The sequence below is a fragment of the Vigna unguiculata genome, chromosome 11 (genome assembly GCF_004118075.2).
Source record: "Vigna unguiculata cultivar IT97K-499-35 chromosome 11, ASM411807v1, whole genome shotgun sequence".
Classification (NCBI taxonomy): domain Eukaryota; kingdom Viridiplantae; phylum Streptophyta; class Magnoliopsida; order Fabales; family Fabaceae; genus Vigna; species Vigna unguiculata.
Window position 1 is genome coordinate 9,421,139 of NC_040289.1, and position 14,253 is coordinate 9,435,391.

At 31.8% G+C, this 14,253-nt stretch overlaps 1 protein-coding gene across 2 annotated transcripts; it reads left to right on the forward strand.

Annotated features, from left to right (window-relative positions):
* The first annotated feature begins 441 nt into the window (after positions 1-441).
* LOC114170732 (beta-glucuronosyltransferase GlcAT14A-like) lies at positions 442-4,448 on the forward strand. Of its 2 annotated transcripts, none has more exons than XM_028056280.1 (5): positions 442-655; positions 1,474-2,183; positions 2,580-2,655; positions 2,791-2,906; positions 3,696-4,448. In XM_028056280.1, the coding sequence occupies exons 2-5, from the start codon at positions 1,607-1,609 to the stop codon at positions 4,196-4,198; spliced, it is 1,272 nt and encodes a 423-aa protein (XP_027912081.1). In that variant the 5' UTR covers positions 442-655; positions 1,474-1,606; the 3' UTR covers positions 4,199-4,448. The 2 variants fall into 2 exon arrangements, with proteins under 2 accessions (XP_027912081.1, XP_027912082.1); XM_028056281.1 differs by having other exon boundaries at positions 458-655; positions 1,477-2,183.
* The last annotated feature ends 9,805 nt before the right edge of the window (positions 4,449-14,253 follow it).

Consider the following 14,253-nt stretch of genomic DNA (forward strand, 5'->3'; position numbering starts at 1 on the left):
TTAATTAATTAATTTAATTATATTGAGCTGAATTCATTTACTTTGATATCCCAAAATTTAACCCATGTTTTATTTTGATTAAATTTAATTCAAACTAACAAATTCATGAAGATACTGTAAAAATAGTTTAAGTAATTAAAATATAAAAATAATATTTTTTAATGAAAGGTATATATTTTCGAAAATAAAATACTAAGTATGTTTATTTTAAAATGAAAAGTCAAACTTATATTTTGTACACAATACAAGAACTAAAGTTGTATTAGTAGTACAGGATATTTACATTATCATTAATTACAAACTATTACACAAAATAAATTTATTCATTTTTATAATAATTATTTTAAAAGAAATGAAATCCACCGACAAAATCTTTTTTATTAATTAACCACAAACTTAAAAAAAAGAAAGTAATTATGTTGCTTGAATTGTAGTTGGTATCTTCTCTCTAGCGCCTTGGAGTAACAGAAATGCCTAAGCTCAAATACAATCGCTTTCTCAGTTTCTTTTACAAATACATGTATAAATAATTATGAAACACTCACACCCTTACAACAAAAGAAACCCATCTTTTATTTCAATAATTCATTAAATCTCTATCCGAATCCAGAATTTTCCCATGATTCCTTCTTCTCTTCTCCATCTACAGATACAGGTTCGTGTCTCATGTTTTCTTAGGTTGTTGTGTTAATTGATCAGTATTATGTATCTATCTATTTATATATAAATATAGATTTTGATACATAGATAGGTAGGTAATGATTAATCATATGATTTAAACTTTGTTTCATGCATATTTGAGCTTAAAATTCAGCCTTGTGTTTATTACCATGAAGTTTCTGTTGTCCTATTTTTTGTGTTTCTGTTGTTTGTATGTTTCAACAAAAACATAAAAGTAAAATAAAAGTTGAATGTTTGATCCGGATGTTTTGTCCATTTTTCTGGTTTATATTATCGTTTTCTTTCTCAACGTTTTTGGGATGCAGATTCATTGTTCTTTTCAAAAACCTTTTCAAACCTCAGGAATCAAATTTTTTTGGCACGCCTTGAGCTGAACTGGTCTTTGATTTTATCCCGACGATTTGTTCTAGGTCATTGTTTTTCTGTCTATTTCGTTACAATACAATCACTATTTCCATTGGGACTGTTTCTCTTACGCATTTTTTTAAATACCTCATTGACAAGAACTAGTACAACAGTGTTTTGGTTTTCTGTAGTTGTTTATTCCTTTGCCACTTTTCGATATCTTTTATCCTCCAGATTTGTCTCTTCTGTTAGGAAACGCATGCTGACAACGAATCACAACACATGCCCACACATGTTTGAAAATTTTGGCAATTTAAAATGCTTTATTCATTCTTTTATTTATTGGGGCTTAATATGTTTGATTTTGGAAACTGCAATTCCTTTCTTTTATGAAAACAATGAATGTGAATATTCATTTATTGAATTGAATACATGATTTTGATTCAGCAGACACTGTTCAGAGGAAAAGTGTGTGGAGAAGATATATTAAGAGATACCAATATGGTTATATCAGTGGCTTCTTCTTGGTGGTGAATTTCATGGAATGACAGAATTGAATAAGAGCACATGATAAGTCTCAATGATGGGGTCCTTTCACGTAGAGAAGAAATGGCAATTTCCTCTCATTATGATCTCAATTGTTTTCATATTCTTTCTAGCAACTTGCTTCAACATGGGGCTTGTCTCTACAATTCACAGCTTCAATTCAATATTATTCTTTCTCCCATCTCGCCTAGCCATAAACCAGTCTGCTCCAGTTTTTGTGGAGACAAAGATTCCTTCTACAGCTCCAGGTCCTACTGTGCTTGCAATTCCTCGTTTTGCTTATTTGATTTCTGGCTCAAAAAATGACTTGGAGAAGCTTTGGAGAACTCTTCTAGTCCTTTACCATCCCCTGAACCATTATATTGTTCATTTGGACCTTGAGTCACCACTAGAGGTGAGGTTGGAGCTTGCTTCTAGAATTGAGAAACAGCCTATTTTCTCTGAGGTTGGGAATGTTTTCATGATTCAGAAAGCTAATATGGTCACTTACAGAGGACCAACCATGATTTCTCACACTCTTCATGCTTGTGCCATTCTGCTCAAGAGAACTAAGGACTGGGATTGGTTTATTAACCTCAGTGCTTCAGATTACCCTCTCGTGACTCAGGATGGTTAGTGTCTCATCTATATAATTGTTTCAATTTTCTGTTCTCCTCACGTTGAAAATATGCCTACATATCTGCTGTCTAAAAGTGAACAATTTCATGAGTTTTGGTTAGGTTTCAAAGTTTTAGGATGTTAAGATAATGATACTAATATAAGTTTTATGATTAAGAATGTTATCTGTTTGATTTTATGATGAAGATATTGTTAGTATTTGGATTTTGTCTTACACTTTAGCTCTATATACAGTGTCCCTGATAAAAATTTCATAAGCTTCTCTACCTAACACCACTTTTCTAAAAAATATTTTTTTGATAAAAAAACAAAAGGTTCTGATTCACACTATATGTTGTTGCTCCTGATTCTTAGATACTTGCACTTACTTGGGTGTTGTTTTTGTTCAGATCTTCTATATACTTTTTCTGATGTAGACAGAAGCCTTAACTTCATTGAGCACACAAGTCATTTGGGATGGAAGCAGTGAGTTTCTTCTTTTCTCCTCTCCTTCTCATAATCAATTCTGAAATGTAGTTATGCACATAATAATGAATTGAACTATTCCCTTGAGATATGAAATCCTGATATGCACTAAATGATTTGACCCAAACTGTGCAGGGAAAAACGGGCAATGCCTTTAATTATTGATCCAGGTCTTTACAGGACAAACAAGTCTGATGTTTTTTGGGTTGGTCCTAAGAGAACTTTGCCAACAGCATTTAAATTATTTACTGGTTAGTTTGTCCCTTTTGGTTTCCATTTATTCATCCTTAATAAGTTATTACTTGATCACTACTGAAATGGTGCACTTATGTTTATCCGGATTATTGTCTAAAATTTTGCTGTTTAGTCTGACTAGTTACTGACTAGTTTGAGAGTGAATACACTGCTACAATAGGATTATCTTTTTTCATTCTTAAGTGCATTGAAAATTCTAGTTTTTCATGCGTAAAATATGATGTCATATAGCCTTTTCTAATAAGACTTATGGCGTGTTTGATTTCCATTTTCAAAATCTCTTTTAATTTTCAAGAAAAAAGGTTGGTCAGATAACTGGTGGAGGGTAATGAAAGGCGCAGAACAAAGTGTGAAATTGAGGGAGAGGTTTAACAAAATGTACACAGAAGATGTGAAAACATCTCCTAGTTATGAGTTTTCGATTTTGACATTTTTTCATAAATTCATACCAAACATTATTATAAAATTTGACATCTCTATTAAACTAAGAACATAAAATTCACCAAACGTCACACATATCATATCATAAAAAGGAAAAGAAACAAGATACAAAATCACAGGTACTAACTACACCAAACTCAAACAGAACACAAAACACACTCTTACTAAACAAAATGAAACATAGGAAGCTGAAACCTATTATGGTACGAGAATTTGATTGCTGAGAAGCATGAGGTTATGTTAAGATACATTCTTTAAAACCATAAAGTTAGAAGAGAATCAAACATGCCCTTTTCTTTCAATTGCATTCTTTTGTTAAATAATGGTCGGTATCAACATTGCAGGTTCAGCATGGATGGTTTTATCACGCTCCTTTGTAGAATATGTTGTGTGGGGTTGGGATAATCTTCCAAGGACCCTTCTCATGTACTACACTAATTTCATCTCCTCCCCTGAAGGCTACTTTCAGACTGTGATATGCAATGAGCCAGAACTAGCCAAAACTATTGTGAACAGTGACTTGCATTATATTTCATGGGACAATCCCCCCAAACAGCACCCTCATGTCCTTACAATCAATGACACAAACAAGATGATTGCAAGCAAAGCTGCTTTTGCAAGGAAATTCAAGCACAATGATCCAGTCTTGGATGAGATTGATAAACAATTACTAAATAGGGAAAAGGAACAACTATTCACCCCAGGTGGTTGGTGTTCTGGGAATCCGACATGTTCAAAGGTTGGCAACATTTACAAGATTACACCTGGTCCTGGATCTCGAAGGCTGCGCTTCCTTGTAACTAGGCTAACTTGGATGGCTAAATTTGGTCAGAAACAGTGTAAATAGATATGTTGTGGGAATTTTTATTGTTAAAGAGTTAGAGGAGTGAAACAGATTAAGGTCACTTTAATGGCCAGATATTTCACTCCAACATTCAGTCCATACCTTAAATTGCAGGGTACAACAGTCCTAGATATGAACATAGTCAAAGTTCACACCTGACACCATTTCAGTTTTAAAGGTGGAAAGAGAGTCACAGTGTTGATTGAGAATTTTCGCAGTTAGTTCAAAAATATATCATTAGTTTCAAATTCTAGTGGTTCAAAGAAAATTTTGGTAGTTAGTTCAAATTATACGTGTAGTTTCTAATAGAACTAAATTGAAATAGAATTTTATCAACACATAAAAATGTTAAAATCTTCAACCGAATTTAGAAATCTGCAACCACACTAAACTAAACCAAGGTAATTTTATTTAATTATCAATAGGTTATGATGTACGGATAAGATATGTGTATTGAATACGAAACATATTCGATACGCATATATTTATTTTAAAAATAATATATATATATATATATATATATATATATATATATATATATATATATATTAAAAAGTCTACAATAATTTTTAAAAACATGATAAATATATAATTGTTATTATGTGTATCCCCAATCAGCACTCATGATGAATTGGGCCTCCATCAGCGCTATAAGGAATTGGGCCTTGCTGTAGGATCCAATCTTTCTAAAACAGTTCCTTAATGTTTTCCTATATGTGTTTTATAGTCTTTACTTTTGTAAATAGTAAAACACTTTTTCTCTTTTGCAATAATATTAGTTTCTTTTGTCTCTTAGTGCGTCGTGCTTTCTCTCTTTCGTCTCTCCATGTGCACCAATATTCACCACTTTCGCTTGACAATTTCTCCTATGCTAATGAGAATCAGGTTTCTTAAGATGGTATCAGAGCTTTTCTTTTGAAGAGCTCTGTTGTGCATCACTCTATTTTCCCTTTTCTTTCTCTTTCGTTCTTTCTTCGTTTCTTTTTAGGGTTTCTTGTCCCTATTTTCTTTCTTTGATGGTCACGGAGAATGATTCCAAAACTCTTGTTGTTGCTAACGATTTCAATGCCTCGCATAGTTTTCTTTACTTGCATCCCAGTGAAAATCCAGCAATTTCTCTCGTATCACCCGTTCTCGAATCACACAACTATCACTCATGGAGTAAATCATTTGCCATTGCCCTTAGTGCAAAGAACAAGATGGAGTTCATTGATGGGACTGCTCCGGCCGACAAAGACAGATCCGAATTATCAGGCTTGGAGAAGGTGTAATAACATGGTGGTATCTTGGTTGACTCACTTTGTTTCGCCCTCGATCAGACAGAGCATATTGTGGATGGACAAGTTTGAAGAGATATGGAAAGACCTACAATCCAGGTTCTTTCAAGAAATTTACTTGGTATTTTAGAATTACAACTTGAAGCATCCTCTCTTAAGCAAGGAAATTTATCGGTTACTAAGTATTTCACAAAGATTCGTGTTATTTAGGATGAACTTGACAATTTTCATCTAGATTTGGTTTGTAGTGGCCCTATTAAATGTGTTTGTGATCTCGTCAGTTCTTTTCATTAGAGGAAGATCGAAGACCATGCTATGCAGTTCTTGAGGGGTATGAATGAACAATACGACAACGTTACTTCCCACGTTCTGATGATGGATCCAATCCCTCCCATCTCAAAGATCTTTTCTTATGTGGTTTAACATGAAAGGCAGATTGGCGGAAACAATTCTCTGAGTGGAAATGAGGTCAAAATCAACAACACCAACGTTACTTGTAGTTATTGTAAAAGGGATGGTCACACTGAGTCAGTGTGCTATAGAAAACATGGCTTTCCCAGGAACAGTACTGACAAGAATGCTAAAAGCGTATAAAAGATTTGTTCCTTTTGTGGTCGGAATGGTCATACTGTTGATAATTGCTACAGGAAGCATGTCTTCCCACCTGGCTACAAGATAGACAACAGAGAAACCACCGTGAATAATGTTAATACTACTCAAGAAACAAAGAGGCTAATGGTAATCATCTCAACAACAATACCAGGCTTTGATGAGTCTCCTGAAACAGGCTAATGGTAATGGCAGTGAGAATGTCTCTACCAATTAGGTTGGTTCCATTATATCCTGCATCATAGACAAAGGTAAAAATCATGTCTCTTTGATTACTTTCAATTCACATAATAACTGGATTATAGATTCGGGTGCCACAGATCACATATGCTGCTCTCTATCCAACTTAGTTTTCTTTAAAGAAATATCACCTATAAGTGTCAATTTACTTGATGGAAGTAAGGTTCAAGCCACCCATTCGGGTACCGCAAGAATTTTTGAAGACTTATTCATACAAAATGTTCTCTTTGTTCCTAACTTTTCATATAATCTAATATCTATTTCCAAGCTTATGTCACATTCGAATTCCACCATTATTTTTCCACTAATGAGTGTCTTATCCAGGACAAGATATCCACCAAGAAGATTGGTACAACTAGCCTTCAATCAGGGTTATATGTGATAAATTATGGTGCTCAAGCTAAAAGGGATTCTTCTATGCAGATCTGTAACAACACTATGAAAGATAATGTTTGGCACATGCATCTTGGCCATCCTTCACATAAAAGGATGGAAGTTCTCAATAAAAGGTTCCCTTATGTAACTCTTGCTACCAATTCTAATTGTGATGTGTGTCACTTATCTAAGAAATGAAAGTTGCCTTTTTCGAATAGTACATCTTATGCCAATTCTGTTTTTGATTTGACACATGTGGATATTTGGGGACCCTGTACTGTTACTTCCATGAATGGTGATAAATACTTTCTTACCATGGTGATTCACTTGGTTATATATTATGTGCACCAACATTCACCACTTCCGCTTGACAATTTCTCCTATACTAATGAGAATTGGGTTTCTTAAGATATATATATATATATATATATATATATATATATATATATATATATATTGAAAAGTCTACAATAATTCTTAAAAACATGATAAATATATAATTGTTATTGTATGTATCCAAATTAAAGTTTTATGTATTATAGTTGTTAACATAAAAAATAATAAATTGTTGTCATCATAAAAGTACATACTGCTTTGTTAATTAGATACTTCATTGATAAGTATCAATAAAGTATCCTAAAGTATCAGACACGGATACATGTCAAACATGGATATGTCAACGAAATTGAAGTATTGGTACAATATAGGCTAGGTTACTGTTTTCAATTAAAAATGTATACAATTTTTTAATTGAACCCTATAATAATGATATCAAGTTTATTACTTACAGTAGAATATTCATTCAAATAGCATATTTTAAAATATAACATCAAATTACATTGTGAGACAAAGATAAACAGAAACATTAATATATTTTATTAATGTAGATGAAAACTATTTCTAATCAGTCCACATATTTAAGCAAAACATGTTTTTCAACATGATTTTTTACTCAAATTTAATATTTTTAATTATAAATATCCACAACATATAATTTTTTGTAATATGAATAGTTTGAGGAACAAGAAAATGATATTTTAGAATTGATAGTGGTTTAAAAACAATGGGACACAATTATTTTAATATTAAATTATATGAATATGAACTTTTGTAAACGAATTTCATTATTTTAACAATTTTTATAAATCATTTTTCTAGAGTTCTCTGACTTCTCTCTAGAAGTTCTCAACCTTCATTGGTTTGATTGAAGATTTGAGACCGTAGGACTGATACTCGCGACGAGCTCTTTAATTTCGACTGATCAATTTTTTTTTATCGAGTAAGTCGTTGTTTTCCTCTTTTTGCATGACCAGTCTGTTTTTGTCTTGTATGTGGGCTTTTCTTGTTTACATGTGCTCTTTGAATCATCAATATGACTCTTTATTAATCAATGGTCCTTATGGTAGGTCATGATCATTCTTGTTATGTTCCTATGTGTAGATAGAAGATCTTGTGAAGTGGAAGTGGAAGGCGTTTTAGATTATTAGAGTTGTTAAGGACTATTTTCACAGATAAGGGAAGCTAGTTATTTATGAAATAATTCTTTTTTTAGTAATTAGAGTAAAAATGTGGTTTGAATCTTTGAATGGAGTATATGTGTAGAATTTGACTGATTTAATCAATTGTATGGTTTGTGTATGGCAGACTTATTTTATCATATGAAATGTAAAGATAAGAGAATGATTGTTTGGATGTTTATCTCAAGAATTGATGAGTTTGACTTATTTGATTTGCAAGTGATATATATTTGACTTGTAGTATTGTGTTCATTTTAAATGATGAAGAAAAAGGGAAACACCATTTAGAAGTTAAAAGAGCGGATTGGTCAATTCATTTGAGTTGTGATATGGCCTTGTGTCAATTGGTATTGAAGATTTTGAGGTGTAGATAAAATTGGTTGTTTTTGTATGCCAAATTTGTTTTTCATTGAGACCTTTAAATCCTGTTATTTGATACTTCTTGGGCAAATATATTTCTAAAACAAGGCTAATTGATAGTTCTACATGGGAAATAACTCAAGAAGCTTTAAACTACTCAATTTAAAACTCAAAAGAAAGAATTATGAGTCCAGATGCAGCGTTAGGTGCCATCGTAGTGCTGCCGAGCACTAGTTGGACATTGTCATTGACTTGGCTAGCGTTGGGCATTACTTTAGGGCCGTCGGGTGTCACCATGTTTTCAAATTTAAGCAGTCTTGGGAAAATTGTGATTCTCGCTTCGTTAACCGTCAGATCAAGCTAAAAGTTTGATAATAGATCCTAGGCACTTGAATTGTTACTTTGACTGGTGGGATCTTTGGGTTGAGGTCTGTAGTTAGAAAAGTTAGTCTCTTCTGTTTGTCCTATTTTTAGGTTTCTCTTTTGTGAAAAACATTTTTTATTTATGGTTTTGGTTTGATCTTGGAATAAAACAAGATATATGGTTGTTTATAGAGTTGTTGATAAATCCATTGATGAATATGCATGTTATGGAAATATATAATGGATATGAGGATGTATGGAAATATATAATGATTGTAATTGATCACGAACATGATATTACTCAGTATGGATGATTGTTGGGAAAAATCCCCAAGAATTACTTTATTAATAGAGAAACAAAATAAACACATAGACAACTCTCTCATGCCTTTTGACCCCGAGTATACCCACACTCTCCAAAGCAATAATTTAACCCAAACCTCACAGCGCTCTTATTAAAGAGTATAAGAAATAAGAATAAGAATAGTCAACTATAAGCTTGAAATTTCTTTGACTCGAGATAAGGAACATCATGGACTTAGAACCCATTATATAGTCACTAACACCCACCCCCTTGGTTATCCTAGGCGATGTGAGACTTTTCAAGACGTGTTATTTTCATGAGCCCAACATTTGACAAAAATCCAAGAGTCTCGTGAGTAGATTCTCTAGTTGCATATGTGTTTGGCGTAATTTCAGGGGTCTCGTGAGTAGATTCTTTGGTGGTGTATGTGTTTGGCATAATTACAAAGGTCTCGTGAGTAGATTATTCTAGTGGCATATGTGTTTGGCGTTATTCCAGGGGTCTCGTGAGTAGATTTCTAGAGGGATATGTGTTTGGCATAGTTCCAAGGGTCTCGTGAGTATATTCTATGATGGTGTTTCTTTAGTGAATCCAATGTCAATGTTTGTATCTTGATAATTGAGTCTTTTATATTTTTCTCTTGTAAATTGTATGTGTTGATGAATTATTGATAACATCTTATAACATGAATTATATGTTCTATATATGATACTCTTTTTTTTTGTAAATTAGCTTACCATTTGTTATGTTTTTTGTTCTTCTTTTGCAATTGATCACCTTATTGGTGTGAGCAAATGATGATGCAGGTGATAAAGACACACTTCTTATAGATGAGGAGCCAACTATCTGGGCCACTTGAACACTATTAGATCATGTTAGGTATAGTCTTGTAATATAATTATATTATAATAGCTTGAATGTACATGTCTTATATTATTATAGTATTATTTGTTGGATGGCTGATATAAGATATATATTGGATAAACTCTTTTTATATATTTATAATGAAATGTTTTATTTCAATAATATCATACTACTAAATGTGATGTTACAAATAGTATGAAAAAAATTATAAATAAATAAATAAGTAAACAAAAGGTGTATAGAGAGAATAAAAAGTTATAGAAAAATGAAAGAATTATAGATATCATAGAGTAAAATAAACTAAGAAAATAAGACAGAGTTATAGATAGAAGAAAGAGAAGAGATATAAGTGAAGAGGAACATACTTTTTTTCATATAATCATACTATAGTATGTGTATACAAGGTTTTCTAGGTATTTAAGCTAGTTAAGAATTTTGCTTTATTTACATAAAAAGAAAACTTACCTGAAGTGTCAGACTATTTCATTTGTCAAGGTACCCATTGTTAATTATTTAGTGGTATGAGAATAATCCAAGTTTCACATTCGTATAACTTTTCATGAAATGGAAATATTTAATATAATTTAAAAAAAAAATATCATACAACTTTTAATGTTTTTATGAATTATTAATTGTATAGATAAATATTATTTAACAGTCTTAAATTTATTAATTAATATTTTGTTTAATCATATTTATTATAATTTATTCTTATTTTATTCTTTTTTATTTATAAATATTAGCTATGAGAAGAAAAAAAACCCTTGACATAAAACATAAAACTACTTTCAGTATTATGTTTTATATTGTCTTCTGGAACAATGGTGTTCATAACATTAATATATTAGCATAAACATGATTTAGAAGTCGATGATAAAGTATCAATTAATATAATAAAAAAGAACAACTTTAAATATAAAAGAGAATAAATCAATTTTAGTAAGTCAAAATTCTATTTGATATTGCTTATAGAAAAAGAAATCACAAGTAAACTTCTTTTACATAAATAAAAGTAACTTAAATATATCCATAACATAATTTTATCTCTGAATTTTGTATAACAATGAGTAAACTAAAATAGCAAAGGTTTTTCTCTCTAAAAATGTTAGGGAAATATTAATTAAAATAAATAATAATAATTATAAGAAAAATACAAAGATATAAAAAATAGAATATTCAACAATTCCAACAAATAATAATAATATAGGACAAAGATATAAATTATATAAATGAAGAAAGGGTAAAAATAGCCTAGGTTGACACACATATAACGTTAGAAAAACGCTTCAACTGCACAAGGCTAGACACAATATTATGCGCTCCTCTCCCAAAATACAACAACCCGTTAGATCGATCAAGTGCAGCCATGAATCTCCACACCTTTTGAACATCAATGTCTTAAAAGACAATACAAAGCATAAGATTGAAAACACTTCTTGTGAGTTGATGTGTTTGTTGTGTACTTTCCCTATGCACTAAAGTGGTATTTATAGGTAAAAAAGGAAGACATAGAAATCAATTGTCATCAATATGATTTAAAAAATAATAATTTACAATCAATTTAAAAAACCACTTACCAATAAATAGCATTTACCCATAAAATCAATAGTCTATAAAAACGTGAGTAACAATAGGATTTTTATTTTAATTATTTATTTTTTAAATTATATTAATTATTTCCAACAACCCCCACATAATTTAAAAAAAAATAAAAAAAAATAAAAATATATTATCTTTTAAAACAAAATATGTAGTTCAGCGTGAGGAACCCTGAAGGGTTTGAGCCTTACACCTAGTACTTATAAACTTCCACCCGAGAAAATGCAGTGACTAAATTCTCTTGAGCTACATCCCCCTTAGACCGAGTTTTAGGAAATAACGCATATAATATTGGTGTTCATTTTAGGTTATAATAAGTGGGTTCACGTTATGACCTTGTGCATGTATTTTGTTCCATGAGTGTCACTTTTAGACTTGCCTATGTTACACAATGTCGGCCCCACCATCACACTCACTAGGTAAACCCTCAAAGGGTGGTTTGTGACACACACATCTACAATAATTTCTTACAAAATAGTAATAGAGGCCTAGTTGTAGGGTTTGGAATTCCCTTTATTTTTTCACATCTCAGAACAACAAATATACAATCAATATATAAGGATATTCAATCCTAGAATTACGTTCCCCTATTAATCTAATGAGTTTTTTATGACTAATTTACAGGAAACATATTATTGACAAATCCTAAATATAGAAAAGATTTATATGATTGACAATCAATCAATAATAATTTAACACTCCTCCTCAAGTTGGTGCAAAGATGTCACGCATGCCCAACTTGACTAGAAATGTAGAAAACACTCAACTTGAGATAGGTTTGGTGAGAATATCAGCCAATTGGTCCTCAGATCAAATTTTAGGCAATTGCAAAATGTCCTCGTCCAGCATGAAAAATTTGTCCACCTCAACGTGTTTTGTACAATCATGTTGAACATGATTATGAGCAATATCATAAGCTATATTGTTGTCACAATACAATCGAATTGGTTGTCTAGATGGATATCCCAAACCTTGCAAAAGATTCCTTAACTATAATGTTTCACAAGAGCTAGTGCCATACCTCTAAATTCAGCTTCTGCACTTAAGCGAGCAACAACATTTTGTTTCTTGCTTCTCCATGTAACAAGATTACCATAAACAAAGGTGAAATATCCTAAATCATCTATTGATCTTGCCCAATCTGCATCTGTGTATGCATCTATGCTCTGATAATTTGAATTTTTTATGAATAGAATTCCCTTTCTTGGGGCAAATTTCAAATACCATAAAATTTGGATGACTGCATTCACGTGTTGCTCATCGAAGTTATGCATGTATTGACTTATAATGCTTAATGCATAAGCAAGACCAGGCCTTGTGTGAGCTAAGTACATTAATCTTCCAACAAGTCTTTGGTATTGTCCTTTATTAACAAGTACTTGATTATGATCTACACAAAAATTTAAACCTTCCTCTACTGGTGTATCAATAGGTTGACATCTTGACATTCCAGTTTCGTGTAAAAGATCTAAGGCATATTTTCTTTGACATAGAAAGATCCATGCATTTGATCGAGACACTTCAATTCCAAGAAAATATTTAAGATGACCTAGAACTTTCATTTCAAATTCTCCACATAAATAATCTTGTAGAGCTTTTCTTTCTTCAATATCATTTCCTGTAACCACCATGTCATCCACATATACAATGAGCACAATGATCTTACCATGTTTCTTCTTTAAAAATAAGGTGTGATATGAGTTGCTTTGACAGTAACCAAAAGCTTCATTGATTTTGTAAACCTTCCAAACCATGCTCTTGGAGATTGCTTCAGCCCATACAATGACTTCTTCAATCTGTACACCTTTTGGCTATGCTCTTTTGTATCATGTATTCGGGTGGGAGATCCATGTAGATTTCTTCTAATAATTCACCATGTAAAAAGGCATTCTTCACATTGAATTAGTCCAATGGCCAATCTAAGTTTGCAGCAAAATATAACAAAACATGATCTGTATTTATCTTAGCTACTGACCCAAATGTCTATGTGTAATCAATCCCGTATGTTTGAGTGTACCCTTTTTCCACCAACCTAGCTTTATAACGTTCAATTGTACCGTCTATTATGCACTTCACAGTGTAAATCCATGGACACCCAATTGGTTTCTTTCCTGTTGGACAATTAACAAGTTCCCACATTTTATATTCCCGTAAGTATTTCATCTCTTCATCCATTGCAACTTTCCACTTTGGATCAACTAAGGCTTCTTGTACATTATTAGGAATAACCACAATAGATAATTGATTTACAAATTATTGATTTGATTCTGGTAAATGATGGGTTGACACATACATACTCATGGATATTTAGTTTTATTAGGTAAAACATGTTCATATGTGGGTTTAGGATTACCTCTAGTTTGACACTCTAACAATTGTTTTATATTTTGTTCAACATCTAGAGTAGGATCATTTTTAGCAAATGATTAGTTTGGTATATCATTAAGGGAATCAGATTCAGATACCTCAAATAGGGGTGAAAGAGAATTCACAACTTCTATGTCTGTCACTTCTTCAATTTTGTTGTGTTCATTGGCATTCTTATTCAAG

Bases quoted from the DNA above. Each gene is read 5' to 3' on its own strand.
- LOC114170732 (XM_028056280.1), top strand. From the start codon at position 1,607: ATGATGGGGTCCTTTCACGTAGAGAAGAAATGGCAATTTCCTCTCATT. The intron at 2,184-2,579 runs GTTAGTGTCTCA...GTTTTTGTTCAG, and splicing joins CCCTCTCGTGACTCAGGATG to ATCTTCTATATACTTTTTCT. The intron at 2,656-2,790 runs GTGAGTTTCTTC...CAAACTGTGCAG, and splicing joins AGTCATTTGGGATGGAAGCA to GGAAAAACGGGCAATGCCTT.